The 20,407-nt window shown below is 41.0% G+C and overlaps 1 protein-coding gene across 9 annotated transcripts in view; it reads right to left on the reverse strand.

The window, feature by feature from the left end:
- Positions 1 to 20,407, reverse strand: part of tns1b (tensin 1b) — a 155,667-nt gene that overhangs the window by 95,854 nt on the left and 39,406 nt on the right. For all 9 annotated transcript variants that reach the window (XM_029493019.1, XM_029493016.1, XM_029493020.1 and 6 more), the window contains exons 2-3: positions 12,309 to 12,423; positions 455 to 492 (exon numbers count right to left, since the gene is read on the reverse strand). In XM_029493019.1, the coding sequence (XP_029348879.1) occupies positions 455 to 492; positions 12,309 to 12,423 (153 nt within the window). The remainder of the gene's footprint in view (positions 1 to 454; positions 493 to 12,308; positions 12,424 to 20,407) is intronic.

Below are 20,407 nucleotides of genomic sequence, written 5' to 3' on the forward strand. Positions count from 1 at the left end.
TCCTCCCATTTTCTTCTTTGCGCTCCCTGCTTTTCCAAAATAAGATGAATTGGACGACAGTTCCATCCAGAGGTCTTTTATTTCTAGACACAGGGCACTCTCCAAGATGCCGGAGTTAATTCAATCTAAACACGTTCTGGTACAAAGAGCACTTGTTTAGACATTCTTAAGATTTTTTGCAGAACATAAACTCCCAAAACTCCACCTACCCCAACATCTGCATGTACACACACACACACACACACACACACACACACACACACACACACACACACACACACACAAACGCACGCAGGCACGTACACACCATGCACATGCACATCCTGAGTAGTAACCCGCTACACCTAGAACATAAGGGAAACTTTCTCACACACTTTTTACATGTACAGTAAAAAATAAAATTAAATAAATTAAAATTAAAGATTACATTTTCAGAAAATATTATGGTTCTTACCTTTACTTCACATTTCTTGTGGCAAGCTATTCGGCACACTAGAGAAAACAGAAAAAGGGGAAAAAAATAACTTCTCAGTTCATGAAAATCTCCCAAACTGTGAGGAGAAATCCAAACAGTGTGGATCCGTTTGAATCATGACATTGAGTAGTTGTCAAGGAGGTATGAAAAGCAAGAGGTTCATTCAAATTCCACAGTGTGTTTGTTCTATGGTCAAAGTCAAATATCATTTGCTGTTAGCAAGCTAATACTGCCCAGTGTTATCTTTGTGCTCAGGTCACTGGCTCCCTGGCAAAGGCTTCATTCATTATTCTGAGAGACACTACGGGAGATGGCTTTTGTGAGCTGCTTTCCATCACATATAACATAATAATAAAGTCAAAGCCATTTGTCTTGCTCTTTCTGTTGAAACTGCCCTGATAAATGAAAGCCTCCAACATCATTAACCAGAGCAGAGCTTTACAGAAGCACACTTCTATCAAGATGACACTCCACATAATAAAAAAAAAAACAACTTCCATTTGAGACATTAGACATTATTCAACAAACTGAATAGGTTGTTACTTACATCTTTTGCACATAAATTGATACGTTATTTCATTACAATACTTCATTCAATGATTTTACTATGAATACAAATTTCCAGGTTTTAGAAAAAAAATATCCTAAATTCTAACCTACAAACTGTCAAAGATATCCAAATCTCCAGAAAATAACCCAGATTTCAACATTTTACAAATTTACTTTAAACTGAACTGAAAACAAGGTAGTGAGGGTAAAATGACACATGCTCAGTGTCCATGCTCAGAAAGACAATACTAACATCCTGATCTTTCAAACATATTAAATTTACCAACTTTACCAAATTGGTTACATTACTCGCAGTTATTTGCTAGTTGAAGGGAAAAGTCTCTGGATTATTTGAATGGGCTGAAATAAGTTCTGTGTTAACACAAGATATTTTCACATTTAATTCTACAGCATTAAATACACCAGTAAATAACCCAATCATGTTTTTTTTTATCACCTAAAAGAGGCTAGTTGGTAGCAAGTGACTGAATCAGACAGACATTGAAGGCACTAAACATCATCTCACTGAACGTAAAACCAATCCCCTCATCAGTTTCCCTTTACAGCGTTGCAGGAAGGAAGGCTTTTATAGAACAGAGCTAAAACTACAAAGTGGAAGTATATTGAATTCATGTGACCATGGAGTACCAAATTTACTGTCTATCATCAGCTTTCGGCCTAGGCGGCTTTTTAGCCCTTTTAAATCGCAGAAACTGTTTCTGGTGAACAGCAGTAAAAAGAACTTATGTCATTCAAAGATCTTATTATTTGCTGTAATCCAGAAGCCAATGTAAAAATCCAGTTGGTTTTCTGTCGGTGCTAACTTTGTGGCCAGTTTACAAGAATGGCTCAACCTTGCAGCATGCAGCATGAGCTGATAAGAGTTCCATAAAAAGTCAAGGTGTCAAAACTTGCAGGTCGTACAAGTATAAAAGTGACGCAAGCATAGCCAAAAACACAAAAGCACTAAGTATCTATTCATTAGAGTAAAGCAATGTCTTGGGAGTTATATTTAAAAAAAAAAAAAAATCAAATAAGAGCTTTTGGCGCCAGCGGGCTTTCAACACATAGTTTGCAGCTTGCCCTCTCCATTAAGCCTTCTCTGCGGACTCCCCCTGTGTCTACAAATAAGGGTCAATAGGGGAGAGCACCTGGAGTGTCAGCTCATAAATTGTCAGGTCTGCTCACAGGACAGAGAGCGAAAACACAGCACAGCGTGCTGAAGTATGGGCTTTCCAAATAAAGAGAAGACTGTATGCTTTTACTGGAACACCCTACACCTTATGTAATGGGTTATTCTTCCTGTCTCGAAGCACATTTTTCAAACAGAGTGTAATAGCCATTGTGATTAGCTGTTAAGTCACTGATCTGAAGCTGGGAGGTGGCCAGTCATCACATTGCGCGAAAGATCAGTCAAATGTTTTAGGTAACCCTATAATCTCTGTAATGGTGCTTTCCTCAGATATGCTTCTTAAAGACCTTGTTCTCTTTCATGTACAGTATGTCCCTAAGTCATACTATTCCCAAAACAAAGTCATTAAAGCCTTTGTTCTTAAAACCACATGCTCACATGTTTCCTGCCAAAGGTCCTGACAAAATGTGATAGCATTGATGAATGGGGCAAACCTAAAATAGACCATAGTCTGGTTCAGGGTCAAAGGTTAAGTGTGTGGGTCAAACTGATAGCTACAAGGTCTAAAGTCATGTGTACTTTCTCTTTTTTCAGCAATATGAGCATTATTCATTATTAAAGGCTCCATTAGATCGACATGTCACATGTCAAAACAATTCATTTCCTGGATAGCATAACTTGTATGATATGTAAAGAAACATACTACTCATTGTTGGATGAATCTAAAGGATGAAATGTGGATCAACTTCCACTCCACGAATAAACGGGTAGACAGGGAGAGTAAATGTGCTGAAACTGGGGAAAGAGAGAAACTTTCTTTCTGAAAAGGATGAATAATAGAGTGGGGGTGCTGACATCAATCATTGGAAAAATGAAAGGACAGCAGGGATGGATGTTGTTCTGAATGAGGAGATGATGATGAGTGTTGCTAACTGACTGTGGGTCTGTGGTATGCTTCACAACACCAGAGGGGAAAAAATGATCGAGGTGAAGAAGGGAGGGGTGTGACTGAAGCTGGCCGATTTCCTTCCCTTGGTCCCTTGGAATGAGTGTATACTCCCACAGGGCTGGGCTGGACCCCCTTTCAGCACTGAAAACAATCAGAGGGCAGGGCTGGAGAATTTCCTCCCCCCCCCCCCCCTCACTCTCACTCTCTCCTTCCCGCCTGCCGAGCACCGTTAGAAACACGTGAGCACCAACACGTGTGCATACAGTGTACTAACATACACACACAGTACGTCATACACGACACATACCAACTCTTAAGTAACTTTCAGTACACAACGTTTAAATACGATTGGCCTCAAGTTGGCACTCATGATAATGCAAAACAGCCAAAGACCAAATTATTATTGCTACATATTTACAATAGTACGGTAGCTACAAAACTTGGAACAGATTTGGTGCTTCTGCAATTAAGTCTGCAGAAAAAAAGGTGGATTTCTATGTTTGTGATTGCAGTTATCAATATTGTTACGCTATTGAAACTACCAATATTCAACAGTCTATACTTTTCTTTTGTTTACCCAGCACTCAAAGTGTCATAGTAACAGCCCAATTTGTTTTATTCTCCAGTGCCTCAGAGCTCCACTGTCATTAAAAACACATCACTGAGCCACTGCTGCAATGGCCGACTGGTTGCTTCATTACTGTGAACAATGGCACCGTAGTTTATTTCGAGGAAACCCTACACACACCATCCTGCTGTTGTAAATACACAGTAGCACACTAGATGTGTGCTAACGGGCACCTGAAAATAGTCCCCAGTAAATGCTCAATTTCCTACCATTTGGGAAATGCACACAACAACAACTCCAGTGCCCATCTATCATTTTTCAGAAATTTCACATTTGTGGCTTGTTTTTTTTTTTTTTTAAAGAGTCTATATCATTAGCAGGGAACAAAATGGTTCCAGAAATTGGGTCAAGCTATTGAGACATAGTTTGTTTTCAGTTACTAAATTAGAAATTATTGGCTTAGACTTGTAATGTCAGCTCCATATACAGGTTGTAAACAACCCACCCATTCACATGTCTCCACAAGCCAGTGTCTGTGCTCGAGTTAGACTGACTGTGACGTTTTCTTAGTTACCTAAAAACCTACTTGTGCTGTGGAATATTTGTCACACCACCCTGACTGGATTGTACATAGTGCATTAAAGTGTGAGGCAAGAGGGACTGATTGTACTGCTGCGGTATAGCCGGTTGTCCACTAATCTCAGTCTGCATTAGGAAATGTGTGTATGGTGGAAAAGCTCTACTGGAATGGCTAAATGTGGCCTCTGCAGTGCCTCTACTGTGAGTGAAGTTTAATCACTGATTAAACAAGCAAAGCACAATAAATGGAAATATATTGTGACAGAAATAATTGAAACAGCACTGTAACTAGGGTCTTAAACAGATGAAGCTCTGCTGCTCTTTTGTTCATTGGTGTGTTACAATTTACATCCAATGGGAGAATCAGAGTGATTTCTCTGCGCTCTGTTATGTTAGCAAGCAAAAAGTTACCACGACCGATTAAGTGTTAGGCTGAGCCAGAGCAGTGTGCTGGATTTTCTATCTGTTGGCTCACTTGGTGAACATACTACAAAAGGCCTTATCTTCAACACAACAGCCTGGGCTCAAGTCCGACCCTCAGCCCTTTGAGAAACGCCACCTCAGCACCATTGACACCCTCCAAAGCTTTCTTGGGCTTTTCTTAGTGTGATTTCAAATAAAAGTGAAAACATCTGAGTATCGGTTATATCGGGATGTGCAGGTTTCATCATTGGGAGGATTAATATTTGACTGATGATAGTGGGTAAAACTATCCTCATAGAGCTGTGAACACCTCAGGCGACCTGTCAAGGGTGTATCCCGCCCTCGTCCAGTGTGAGCTGGGATTGGCTCAGGCACCCCGCGAAACGGAAAAGCGGTAGAAGATGGATGGATGGATGGTGTTTTACAGGTGCAGTGTTAAGTCAGCTTTCAGGTCCTGCAATGCACCCTGCGGACCAAACTCATAAGGAGGAACAGCTGATTACCTTTCAAATTGTAACAGCTGATGAAACATTTTAGACTCCACACACCTATGAACTACTACCCTGTGCTGTCTGACTGTGCACCCGTTGTTGTTTCCGTGAAGGGTTAGCAAGAAATCATTGACAGTTGTCACTGCCCATCGTTTGACTCATCCAGGGGTGAACACTCAGCCCACACATTTTCCCCAGATAAAATCCCTCTCAGTGTTGGGTTTCTGTGGGTAAAGCCCCACCTTCATCCAGCTGCTAAAGCTTTCTTAACATGGGAGATTCCCGAAAACAGTGCAGGAGAGCAGCCTAAATCCTGGGTGAGTGTTCCCATGGACTTATTTGTGTACTCAGATTCAGTGTGAGTTGTTTGCTTCATCCTGACAAAACACAACTTCTGTTTGCTTACCTTTCTGTCTGTTTTTATGTCTCAGTGATTCATCAGACTTTTGTTTGGTTGAAACAGCTGTTTCCCCTGATACAATCAGTAGCTGCCGAAAACACAGAATGTTAACACGTAAATAGAACAAGAAGCATGACAAATGTGGATTGAATAACCTGAGCAAGTTCAGCATTGAAGTTTGTGCTGAAATCTCTGGAAATGTACTGAGTGAGTCAGCAGCAGATGTAGCTGTAGATGAGGAGAACAGGCTGGACTCTGCCGCCACCTCGTGGTTAAAGGGGGAGCAAGCGTGATAATGCACGCGATTTGACATCTATCCATGTACGCATGATGTGGAATCTGTTATACATTTTCCAAATGCTGCATGATTGTTTGAATAGCTGGCTAATGCTATATTATCTAAATACACATTTGCAATCCAACAGCCAATAACATCCATCCATGCAGCATTCATGTCTCCCATTGTTAAAGGCAGGGGACAGGTTGCCAGCCTGTCACAGTCTAACACAGTGAGACAAACTCATGAACAGCAAGAGGTAATGTAAAGAGTATTCCAAACAGACACAGGAGGAGCATGCAAAAGGCCCATGGTTGAAACCCAGAAACCATCTAGCTCTGAGGATTTGAGGCTCTCCATCATTAGATTTTAGATTAGATTTTTGTGAGTTACAGTTACATGTAACATGTTCAAAAGTACAGGTAGATTACGAGTCATTAAAGTTAAAGTTAAAATAAGAAGTGCTTGATAAGTTATTAATAAGCTTATTAATAATTGCAGATCTCATTTTCTGCCACTTATCGGTAAGGGTCACGGGGTTGCTGGAACAAATTCACACAGAGACAGACAGATAGACAAACAACCACTCACACACTCAGACCTACGGACAATTTAGAGTCACCCATCAACCTAAACATGCATGTCTTTGGATGGTGAGAGGAAACCAGAGTAACCGGAGGAAACCCACGCAGGCAGAACATGTAAAGTCCATACAGAAAGGCCACAGGCTGGGAACTGAACCCAAAACCTTCTTCATGTGAGGTAACGGTGCTAACTACTATTCCACCGTGCTGCCAATGAACAAGTTTATATATATATATATATAGACACACACACACAAGCACACAAAAATGTTGAGTCTAAGTAAGTTTGCCCTGAAAAATCCAGAACATATTGAATCAATTAGATAGCGCTGGTCTACTCTGTATGAGGTTCAACTACAGTTCAGCTGTAATATTTCAGCTCTTCCAACAAGTGGCTCTCTAACCGCATGAACTGCTGCGAGGCTGAACTGTGTTCCTGCCCACTCCTAACTACGCCTCAGTTTGTCTGTGAAGCTCAGTTTAGTCACACCGTGGTTTCATTTAAACAGGTATAAGCACTTTCCTGACACAGACATTTGCATGTGAAGCACATCAGACAGCGGAGCTACTGAATCTTAAATGTCTGTCATTCGTTCTGACATTGTAGTGAGCACGTGTCGCCAGTCATGGAAAGTCGTGGTCTAGTCAGTTTAGTCAATTAGGATAATAATATTAGAGCAGGAGACGGTCATTACCTGTCATCCTAAATGTTTTCCTCATCTATCTGGTCCACTTATTAGACTAATGGCCTCTACCAATACAACAGAGCCAATTCAATAATGATGGCAAAGTTGATTGCAATGCTTTTGCATTTGTCTGTATCTGTGTGCTCGATGTGTGTATATGTGTGTAGTGTAATGAACTTGGCTAGTGACCACACAAACTGCAACTGACACTATGCTGTGTCATAGACGTCAAACTATTTTTATATAGTGAAGTAGAACATGTTTCTCTGTAACATTAGTACATGACATAAAATCTCGATACGCATCCAATTCAGTGTGTGTGTGTGTGTGTTTTAGCACTCACTGACATTTGCTGCATACCAGCTTTATGAGCTCAGCAGCCATGAACAGAGCTTTGATAACCTTTACTCTCCGTCACTCACACACACCTGCTATTGTAGTGCGTCTCAGTCAGTCTTTGAAGACGTCTGTTTACAGTGGATCCCTTTGGGACAGTGGTGTGGTCTCCTCCAAAACAAGCATAAACCAGTCAGATAATCAGCTCAAACAATGTGTGTAGATGTGTTTAAAGGTAAACATTTTCTTCATGGCCGGCCCTCAGAAGCAAAAAACTTCCTTGAGGTCAACACAGTTATGAACAAAAAAGGGAGGAACTATAGCAAGCGCCATTTTCTCGTCGGTCAAATTCGCATTTGCTTCTTAAGGGCATAACCACTTGGTCTTATTACTTAACTTATTGGTCTGCTATTAATCAGAAACTCTTTTCAACCTGAACTGCACAACAGTGAATAAATAGAGAAGCCAGTTCCTGCCCTCAGGGACTTTTCCTTCTCCAAAAATACCCAACCATACTGACAACAGTTTTTTTGGACTGGAACACTCTTGACCTGCATCAACATGCTATCATCACAGTAACTAACACCTCGTATCCAGGCAACCTGCTGAAGAGAGAAGGCCAACGGGTGGTGTCATTACAAGCCATGTGACTGAAGACTGTTAGTAAACAAGAGCAGCAGAGGGGATGTAATGAATGACTGAGGCAGTGGCTGGCTGGATCCTGCAGGGCTTCATCCTCACCAGCAGGGGTACTGACACAACACCCTCAATGTTGACGGTTCAGAATATGAAACTGTTTACAGATTGTTTTGAATGGATAACACACATTCATTTCGCAGCCAGCAGTGGGAAGGAGCCTCATTTATTAAATGGCAGAGACTGAGACGAAAACATCAGTGGAACACGTGCAAAAGTTAGTATTAGTTTAATACACAACAGTGGAAACCTGACTGCCCTGACTCTGTCCGCATGAAAAAACATCAGCCCACCTGCACCCTGCCGTAAAAAACCCTGCTGCTGGCTGGGACCTAGCCTCTTCTGGATTTGGCCAAATGGGGAATTTAATAAGACAGAGATACAGCTCGCTTTGTCTTGTCCTTGTAAATCTGTCTCAGCCGCACACCACTTGTTCGTGCATGTGACCAAGCCCAGACATGACTTGGAAAAGGGCAGCATACTGAGGCAAATTAGATCAGAATAGAGTTAAATGGAGCCTTGTCATGATGGCTTATTTCCCCAGTGAATCAGCTCCTGTAGATGACGGTCCCAGGTGCTGCTCTGTGTCATTTTATCAGAATATTTAAGTGACCATTTGCAACTAAACAGTGTTTATATAAAGCAGACAGAGTAGCAGCCCATTTGGCTCAGTTAATAATAACCAGCATATAGTCAATATCAATCTCAATTTCTAAATCTAACAATTGTTTCTGTGGAGTAAGAAATGGTACACTGTGATAATACTCAGCATGTGAAACAACGAGGCCAATCTGTGATTTAATGACACACACATCACACTATGCAACTCGCAAAGTGTCTAAACTATTCCTGCGCTCACCTTAAAGCTGGACGATGAAGATGACAGTGTTAGTCAGTTACCTTACGCTTTAGTCAGATCATCGGGGGAAGCGCACTGGAATGTAGATGTGTGGCTTTGAGAAGACGCCTACGTCTTCTTCATCAGCACCACTTGGGCACCCTAGACCAAGGCATACAAGTCCAGGCCATCACACCAGACTGAGGTTGTAATGGGTCCCTTTCAGGTGCAACCCTGTAACCGTATCATCCAGTCCTCCAACCTAAACAGCCAAATGTATATGATTTTGTCCAACCCTCTGTTGGCCATAGAGGAACCACCTTGGTTGTCACGGTTACAAGGACAGCACTGACAGCCGCATAACAACACCCATCACCGTAGCTAGTGTAAAACGATTAGGTTTGGAAAAATATTATGAGTTATTATAATATTATATTATTATAAGTACAATAAGACAATTTCTGTTGTCATGGTTACAATAACGACTAAAGGCCATTGATCATAGAAACATTAGAAGCTACTTTTACAACTCTCCTGTGTTTCATCTAGCCAACGACTTTGTTGTTCTATAAACTACGTCAGCGGGCCTTTCCCTTTGCTCCTGCCATCATCACCATGACCACTAGATGTCGCCTGGCAACAAAACCTAAGTGTGAGGTCATAATGTTACGGACAACCTATACACTGTTATTAGAGGGGGGACAGTCTCAGCCCACTTTTAAAAAACAGGGGGCCAGAATTATTGTATCATAAACACATTTGACGACTTCCCTAGTATGAGCGTGGACTGCACACGATGTTAAAAAAAAAAAAAGCAATGGTGCCCACCATGCAGAGAATCTTGTTTTTCTGCACTGCTCCCTTCAAACAACTAAACCATCCTGTGTCAGGTTTGGGGAAGCTACAGGCTGAGTATTCCCCAGCTGTGTGCCAAACCAAACAGCAAGCTATTTCCATACGGTTTCATTTGACGTTATCTGCTCGAAAACAGACATTTCCATTACAACATTACGTGCTGAGTGGACCAGGATCATATACTCTTTTTTTTTTTAATCCACAGCAACAGATGGGAAAGGTTTACTGGCATTCAGACTGTTTAAAAACTAGTAACCACATTAAAGTCTACTATTCAATCTGGGTTAGTTTCCTGCAGTTGTTAGATGTTTCATATTATATTTCAGTCACACCAGACAGCCATCTGTGTAGGCTACAATAGCACGATAAAAGTACAAAATATTTGACCCCAAGGACTTTGGTATTACATTAGCTCCACAGAAGGTAGGATTTATTTAACAAACAAATTTTCATAGACAAAAGTTAGAACCCATGCAATAAATTCTCAATGTCTCTATCGGAAATGTTTTTTTTTTGTTTTGTTTTGTTTTTTTTTTTCAAAATTTTGCACATCTATTCAGCATCAGTCCAACATATTGCCTCTTGTGTAAAAGAAATTAAGGAAATTGAGAAATTGTTAACCCTTAGTCTGTCCTCCCTGACACATAGAAGACTTCAGGTAACCTTTATATGCGTGGTGTAGCAGATATTGCTTTCATTGTTTCAGGTCAAACAGATTCCCACAGTGGCCATTTGGTTGGAGAGAATTAAGAAGACAGACTACTAGTTCAGATAATGAGTACTGAATATCCATTTGGTTCATCTTATGAATTTTAAGCAGTAATGTATGATATCTTTTATGCATGTTGACCTCAATGAAGACATGTAACGGTCAACTTTCCCAGCATTAAAGTACCTTATTGAACCCTGAGTGACATTTGACTTCAAACATGCTTTTAACTCAGAAATTGTTAACTTCCATTGGTAAAACTGAAAGGATGCTGTCAAAATGTTGTGACTCTCAATTACAGCTGTTCTTTTTCACATTATTTGTGTTTATGTCAGAGAATGGTGCACGTTTTAGATAGAAGAAAGGCCAATGAAGACTACATGTTAACTTCCAAGCAATTTCAACATCCTCATTTTACTACTAATGTGTCGTCACACAAAACCAACACAGAAATTAAAGTCAGTGACAATTATTTTCTCTTTCTGAGTTTTCAGAAAGAATCAGAGTTACGCTCTAAGTAGCCAAGGTTTGTCATTGATTGATTTTTTTTTTTTTTTCAATAAAAGTCTTTAAATCTAGCAACTTATCAGCAATCACAAGTATAAAGACCAATCAGCAACAGGAACTCTGACCTCTCAATTACATCACTCAGTCAAACAAAATTATAGACCTACTGTAGCCAAAACAGTGGCTTAGATGGGTCTCCATCCAGACCCTGCTTTGTGGTGTATTAATCATAATCATCATAAAAAAAAAATCATCAAGAAGAATTAAGCATAGATATTAAGGCCATAAAGCCTTTAGGAAAACATTTACTGAGCGAACAAATCAAGTGAGGCAGAGGGATATTTTCCCACAGATTTCAATACAAACAGACCTCAGTGGAGGTGTCCCCTGATGTTCATAAAATAGAATAAGATAGGCATTAGCTAGAATGCAGATTTAGGGTACTTAAGCATTAGCGTCATTTTTTTACACCTGGACACTTTTATTTATTGTCTGTGAACTGAACCAAAAAACACTGCATGTAAATGATCTGTTCTTCTTCTGTCTTACTGATGGCATTAAAAATTTAAAAGCAAACCAAACCAAAGTACAATTGACCAACCGTATCCAGTCAGTATCTTCTGTATTAAAGCGCACAATGGGAGTTCCTTAACATAACCATAGAAATATTATGATAATGTATTTGCCACAAGTAGATATTGGATCATATATCCTAAGAACATTTTGCTGATATATTTGATTTAATTATGACAGGCCAAATAGGCACTCACATGTCCTCATGAGGTCACAGTTACATTTACTATCAACTTCAAACTGGCAGTGTTGTTGACCATGTTGTCATCTTTCAACAAAGAACTGATTCTAAGATGGGTGCCTTAAGATTGCTCATCCATCATCCATCCACAGCTTTTTCCGTTTCCAGGGCTGCTGAAGCCAATCCCAGCTCACATTGGGCAAGGGGTGGGGCACACCCTGGACAGGTCGCCAGTCCATCACAGGACCAACACAAAAAGACAAACAGAGACAGAGACAACCACTAACACTCACATTGACGACTACAGTTAATTTAGAGTCACCAATTAACCCAAATATGATGTCTTTGGGAGGAAACCCACGCAGACACGGGGAGAACATGCAGACTCTGCATAGAAAGGGCACTCTAAAAATCAGTTTGCAATAAAATTAATGCCAGTGGGACCATCACAACAGCAGGGGCTTCAGCAAGGAACCAGAGTTTAAGGAGATTTGACTGACCTCGGCAGACGAGTCCATCCTGGACGATGGTCTGTTTGCAAACGCTGCAGTGCTTGACCTTCTTGAAAGTCTTCACCCGGAACGTATGTGAATGAAGAGCTTCCAACTCCTCCGGCTGCAGTTGAGGAAACAAAAACAAGGCAACACACAGAGGTGGAGTGTTAGTGCAAAAATGCTGTGACATAATTTCAATGATTCTGGGTGGTGCGACTTGTTTTGTTTGATCTCTGAATTGTAGCTGTTCCATCAAAATAAATTCTTCCTAATGTTTTATGTTTAAAAAAAGCGAGTTAAAAGTTAACGTCCGACCACACAGATCACATTCATCTAAAATTGCAGAAACCTTTGTCCACGGCAGTACAGGCATATACTTTAAGCTTACTGTGGTCCAAACTCGCATAAAGTGTTCCACATGTCTTATGTCCACCTAGGAAGTGAGGTAATTTGGAATTAGATAGGAAGAAAAAAACATAGAGAGGAAGATGGCAAAATAACCCCTGCTGCTTTCCTTCTTTAGTTCACCCTCCCCCTCCATTCCCGTCTTTACTGTTGTCTTGTCACCTCCTTTCCCTCCTTGCAGGTGTGTTACACAACTCTCTGACAATGCTCCCCTTCCCTGCTGAACATCCCCATGTGTCTGTGTGCAGTCTGCTGTTTCCCCTCTCTTGCATATGCCATCTGCCTCAAAATTGCTTTCCTGTCTGTTTTGTGAAACAGGCATTCAGCAACGCTGGACGCCAAACTGAAAAGTCAAGCTTTGGAGGTTTGACTGTTTCCTGCATTGTCTTTTACAACAAGCCTCCACCATGTTTCCATTTTCTCTCTAATGAGCGACCGTGAGGAAATGTGACATCATTTATTTGGCGTATTTGCTGAAATGTTCCCAAGTTTAACTTAAAAGTTCAGCTCTATGGGAATAATTTGTCCATTGAATCTTCCTGCAAACCATACAAGCTTATCAAGTATTTTACACTTGTTGTAAAAGTTGGCCCCTTGATGGACTGGTGACCATTCCAGGGTGCACCCCCGCCCTCACCCAATGTGAGCTGGGATCGGCTCCAGCGACCCCCACAACCCGGAAACTGATAGGTGGTAGAAGATAAATGATAAGCAGTGATAAGCATGATAATGATAGCAAACAGGAGTGACTAATGTAGAGCTGTGACTCGAGACATCACAAGCAAAGATAAGAGTATAAGATGGATAAACACACGGATGAAAAGCAATGTCCTAGTCAGAGCCAGACTGATTGAAATCTTATCCTTATCTTACTCTAACACCATTCAGTTTATTGATAGTAGCAAGTTTCAAAAGTGCAACCTTAAAAATAAGAGGAAGTGGAAAGAGCACATTCTTCAGTTGAAGTACAAAAAAAAGGCATGTCTTTAGTTGATCACAGGGCAAAAAGACTCTGAAGACCTGATATTTTTAAGTTTGACTGTGAAGTTAAAGAAGGGTACAATCAATTAATCATCCCACAGTCAAACAGTATGAGAGACAGAGGGACACCTGCCTCAATCCAGGCTTGACTGGATGAGGCAGAAGACAAATTTTGCAATTCTCCTTCATTTGGGTCACATCAGCATTTTTTTATTCTGTGTGTTTCTGATTGTATGACAGTTCAGGTAAGCAATAGATGTCTGAAGTTTCTGTGTGTCTGTAAGCTTGTGAATGTTTCTCTTTGCCCCAAATCCACACAGAGGGATTAAAGAGAGATAATGGATCTCTTTTCAAGACAGGAAGTACCAATTTAAAACTCTGTCTTGCCATGAGGGTTCCATTAAGTCCACATGCACGCAGGACAGCCCAGGACAAAAACGGCCATGTGGTTGGCATACCAAGGGACTTAGTACAGGAATTTTCATATGGGAAGACCATAGCATCATCAGGCGTGAGGAAAATCTCGTAGTTCACTGCCTGCAAGTATTCCCAGACTACAGACTGCTATAACCTTATAACCACTAATGACCCCCCTTTTTTTCTCTGCTCATCAGTTCTAAAAGGCAACGTGTTGGAAAAGTGGCTTAGGGTGAGCAATCATCGCACAAAACTAACACTTAAATGATAAACCAGACTGAGTATCAGTCGTGCTCTCCACATGACTGTCCTCTGTCCTGTTATTAGCAGAGAGAAATGACTTTGCAGAGGGAAAATGAAGCCCCTCCTCTGTTTCTGATGGTGTCTTATTTCCAGTCAATGCCGAGACCAGTTACGACACAGACCTCCAGACTGAGACGACTGAGATTAATATGGCTCAGTGCATTTCCTTGTAGTTTACATCTACACCAGAGAGGTTTACAGGTCCACTCTGGAAGAACATTCTTAAGTTTAACACTGATGGCCCCACCGTTATCAGCACCCGGCCTTAGTATGCAAAATAACACAGATGGTGCCTCACAAAGGATGCTAGTGGATTTCATTATGGCAAGTGGCTGTATGCCAGGACATTGTATAGGCACAAACGAAAAAATGAGACGGTCCTCCTGTAAAGAAGGAGTGCACAGGTAATCTCTGTCTGCAGATCATTATGACATCATAGGTAGTTTTGTTGCCATACTGATGATGACAGAAGCAAAGGCATAACATATTCTGACATAGTTTATAGAGCAATAGAAGTTCCAGCAATGCGGAGGTTGGGGTGGATGGATGAATCAAAAAAAAAAATAAAGAAAAAGAAATAGAACATTTGCTGTTCAGTCTGTGCTGTGTTTAATCATGTCTTTAATTTGCATAACTATGACCAAATATGGCCAACCTTTCACTGAACCTAACCAGGCATTGAGCCTTATTATAGTAACCATGGCAACGCAGTGAGTGTGATATTCTCAGTACAGCCTGTGTTTTCATTACTGTCAATAATGGTTAGTCGCTGTAGGGATGTTGTTTAAGGACTCTGGTATGGGTAGTATCAGAGGGTTGAGGGAAAAAAAACACCTGTTGGAGAACTATTTTCCAGCAAAACAGGTGAATATTGTCCTCACTGTAATATAATATGGCATCTTTGGTCAATAAAATAAGAACAGGTAATCATTCCCGGTAGATTGATAACATAAGTGTGAGATTTTAACCTCGTTATATTGATATTTTGACAACTATAAATTGATTGGCACAATGCTGAGGTACCATGGATGTTAGCATTATAAAGTGTCGTGCTGTTATTCAATGAGCTTTCATGCTCAGCTGTTATTACTCAAAGTAGACCTTCTGAATTAAATTTCATTATCTCCTTGGCAACTAAAACAACACCCCGTGAAATCATTCAACTTTATATGCACAATAAAAAGACAAACAAGCCAGACAAATGGCGTGACCAAGAATAAGGGATAACAAGACACCTTTGCATTATTTGATTTGTTCAAAAAAGTTTTATCTCATGATATCTATTTCATGATGTGTAAACAATCATGAACACAACACAACAACAGAAAAACAGACATAGTCGACTCACAGCAAGGTGTCATGACTTTGAAAAATATGTCGTATCAGTTAAGGACAGACTGTCAGGTCTGTATAATCGTACAAAAGCCTGTAATGGATCAATTATGGTTCATCCCTCAAAATAAAACATTTTGAATACATTTTTTGTGAAATAATCCTCCTGAAGCACATTACATAAGAAAGTTGTGATTATACACAATCGATAGGGATGTTTGGGAACAAACTGATATTACCTCTGCTCCGTGTGACTCTTCACTGTTTGTATTTCAGAGCCACATGGTGACGGCAGGACAGCCGAGCCTTCATTCAGTCTCCAGGCCACGCCTTGCCACTACATAACATGATTAGCTTAATCTTGTTAGGCTGAATTAATGACCATGGCTGTGCAGGGGAGGATCTCACAGGGAGGGATGGGGGTCTCAGTCTGGCATCTATACATGCGTTATCTAAGGAGTCACCATGCCAGGGATCTGGATCTGCTTTGCTGGGAATCTGAATATGGATTTCAGGTGTTTACCATTAATTCCTCAAAGTAAGTTCAATGGTATTTTGAGTGTGTGCTGTATACATGGATGACTATGCGTATCTGTCAGTCTGTATTTTGGTGTTTCAAGGCTGACTGTTATTGTAAAACTAATATTTCTCAATTCCATCAACATAACACCAGGCTTTGTGGAAACTGATACCTCTGGAATGAGGCAGTGAGGAGGCAGCTCTACAGTATGGTGACCGCAAAAAAATCCTCTGGTCTCACTTCACAATGCTAAAGAAACAACTGCTAGCATGAAAGGAGTCAATACTGTCAGCGGTGTGAACGGGACTCGACCACAGGCAGGTGTTTGAGGAACGCCCTTGTTAATCACTTTTGCCAAAGTGTGTACTTTTTCAAACCACATAATCCAAAACAGTCATTAAGCTCAAAGGAACAGTTTCAGCTGCCGCTATGAAGTAATCTGTTTTGGTTAAGCTAGATCATGAGCCAAAACTTTCCACATCAGGACCAAATAGACAGTGGTGCCATCAGGACTTTTAGCCCCCATGAAAACAAAACTCACACTCTGTCACCACAGGCCACGCCAACCCTACATAGGTGCTGTAACCACAATGCCAACACCTGACTGACCCATTAAACGCTTTAGAGGACCTTAACACTGAAGGCTTGTTACTTTGTGCAGTTCAATACTAACAGTGCAATATTTATTACATGTGAGCTGTACAAGCAACAATCCACATACAGATCATCATTTCCAAATAATGATAACAAGCTGATTTAAACCAAGGAGAAAATAAGCAACTGCAAGTGGAAATGATGCTACATTCCATCATTGGAACAGAGAGACGGGAATTGAGGAAGGGCAGGGACGGCTGATTTTATATGAGTATCTTGATGAACATTTACCTGTACTGAATGCAGGTTAAAAGAAGTGAAATGTAGGCTTATTTCAGTATGGACATTGATCTTACAGGCACATTTCTCCCACTCACCCATCTTCCTTTGAGACAGACTGGATCACACACTGACACCCTTCCCTTTGCCTCTCCTCTGTTTTCTTTTGTTTCTTTTTTTAAAACCTGGTTTTCTTTTCATGTTTGGCAGCATGGTGACTGTCATCTGCTTTATCCAGCCTAATACGGACGGTTAGCAGACACTGATAAGCGCGTCCAGGCAGGACCGACCCATTTCATGCAGACGGAGGGGGATGGTCATGCGGATATTTTACTTTTAGAGAGCCTCGATTTCTTACTATCTTTGAATAAATATTCTACTCATGATCTAATAATGGTCTAATAATTTTATATTGTCCATCCAACTTCTACCGCTTTTCCGTTTCCAGGCCGCAGGGGTGCTGGAGCAAATCCCAGCTCACTCTGGGCGAGGGCAGGGTAACACCCTGGAGAGGGTTAGGCGACAATTTAGAGTCACTCATTAACCTAAACATGATGTCTTTGGACTGTGGGAGGAAACTGGAGTACCTGAAGGAAACCCTCACAGGCACGGGGAGAACATACAAACTCTGCACAGAAAGGCCCCAATTTAATTTAATCATTTTTCTGAATTGTCCAAGCTTTTCCTTCTGATTTTTTTGTGTGATATAGAACCAGCACAGCCTGCAGGCTTAAACCCCATGGAAGTGATTAAGGATGAAGCAGACAGAAGGTCCAAGCAAATAAATTAAAATAAACCACCGGTGGGGCTGTCTGAGTTAGATTTCATCTTAGATTCAGATTTCAGTGTGTCTGGCTGCGTCAAAAACGATTTGATTACACTTCATTTAACCAAAAACTTTTTTCTTTTTTTTTTTGGCCCAATGCTTCAATTTCAGAAACAATGAATTTTGTCAGTTTAAATAATGCTTCTCTGTGCTGGTGTTTTCTAATAATTTGTGCATGAAACTCATTTCCCAGATTAAATGACTTCTGCATAATCAGAGGTAACACATTAATCAGCCTGTGGTGCCATTGCAACAAAGCCAATTTTTCCACTGTAGATTCGTTTTAGCTTCTGCCTTCAGTCTGCGAACAGATGACAGTGATGAAGTACTGTGGCACAGAGAACTTCATCACTGTCAATTGAATTTGTCCAAAAAAGCTTTTAAAATGTCTAAAAGTGTCACTCAAATGAAATGATGTTGTACTAAGTAATCTTAGTTACCGTGAGGTAAAGTCAATGGTACGGCATGACAATGTCAAAGAGACAAAGGAAGTCACAGAATACTGTCAGTTTTTAGTTAATTGTTGGGATGATTCATTTTATGTCAGCACACTTATGAAGCCTATGAAAGAGCTAAAAAATGGATACACACTACTTTACAAACAACGACACACACACACGAACATACTTGCGTTAAATAGACAGAATGTCTCAATCCAGGAGTCAATTCAGCAGCCTCTTTCACCACTTCTGGGCCTTCTCACACTCTGCTCAGCTGCTATCAATTCACACGCCACAGCTTACCGGACCCTGGAGCTTGGTAGGTGGGGGGGGTTCAGTCATTCACTGGTATGCCACTTGTCTCGAGTGAAGCACGGTTTGAGGGGCACAATGTGTGTGGGGACACTCAAAGTAAAATTCCCTCATCTTTAAGGACTTCATTTCTTTCTCAAAGAGGGGCTGATAGTCGCGACATCCTGGTTTACACGGCCAAACAAAAGAAATATCTCTTCAGCCAGCCTGTCCCTTTGAGTCCTCTTGGCCTCACCACAAATCCAGGCCCAGTCATTTAACCTCAAAATGCTATGTAAATACGGCACAGAGCAATATAGCAGGACGCACCCTTTTGTGAGTTCGTAATTGCTTCCGATCATTAGCAATGCACCCGGCCCTCCAGGTTTGTTTATTGTTTAGGGGTGGCGGGAGAATATGGTCGCTTAGGGAGCCATGGGGGATGAAGAGGGCCATGGGGGTTAGGAGCAAAAGAAATACAGAGTTAAAGGCAGCCCTGTGAGTCTGTGGATCACTGGTTATATTTGGTTTCAACGTTGTTGCAGACACATGCAAATGGCCTAAGTCCTTCACATTCGCTTCACACTCTCACATTCTCTAATGGGCCACAAAGGAAGGAAATGGTTTCAGACAGGCAACCGGGACCCCCGAAAGCTGGGGTCAGGGTGTACACATACCCCCCTCAGCTCAGGCACTGCAGCTCCTGGGAACAGACTCCCGTTCCCTTAGAGACGCACACATAATCTCTTGCCTCACTCTCATTAACACACATAGGCAGAACAGGGACTCTCATGCATAAAAATGTGCAGACACACACACATACACACACACACACGCGCATGTATAGCAACATGCCCAACCATCTCCCGCACATTCCACCCTGATACCTATACTTTATCCTTCTGCAAAAAGGCCTTCAATAGGAAAAGGGTCTCCAATCTGCATTTTCCCCTTTACACCGCTGATTTATTTTACACTCAAGGATTCTGCTGTACAGTTTTCTGATCTCGGCCATGTCACTCCAGGCAAGATGTTGAATTATATCTTATTTTAGCGTTTACTCCCATCCTTCTAATCTACTAAACATTTTGCAATTATGTTTTTACAAACAGTCTAATCATTTTCAAAATGTAATTGAGTAGGATGCATTCATTGACTTGTTTTGCTATTTGAGCACAGCAGAACAGCCTGGAAAATTACCAATTATTGCTTCGTAGAAGTGATATGGTAAATATAATTTGGTCTCCACTAAGTCATGAGGAAATAAATGCTCCAAATGGAAAACACTGTGGCCACAGGCTAGCTGATGAATATCTGCCATATGGTGCTGGGCAGGTTCTGTACAGTTGTAGCACTGTGTGGTGACTTTTATGGATAAGCAGCGTTGAGCGTTGTTGATAACTGCTAACGAACAAGCAAACTCTGCTGAAAGTGTCACCAACATATTGAGCTTTTTTGAAAGGAGCTGCTCTACTGTTCTATCAACGTTCTGACTCAAACTTCTCACATTTACTGCGAGGATGATAAATTAATGTATTAAGTCTGTTTGCTTGCTACTAATGCCTCTCAACACCTGACTTTGAAACTCAGTTTAAACACGTCAGCTTATGATGCGAGCAACATCATAACCAATCTTAGAACAGTAGACACTGAGTTGAGCTCTTTGGCTATAGCTGATCAACGGTCATAGATTCCAAGTTCCATCTTTCATGCACAA

Source organism: Echeneis naucrates, chromosome 21 (assembly GCF_900963305.1).
Source record: "Echeneis naucrates chromosome 21, fEcheNa1.1, whole genome shotgun sequence".
NCBI classification, from domain to species: domain Eukaryota; kingdom Metazoa; phylum Chordata; class Actinopteri; order Carangiformes; family Echeneidae; genus Echeneis; species Echeneis naucrates.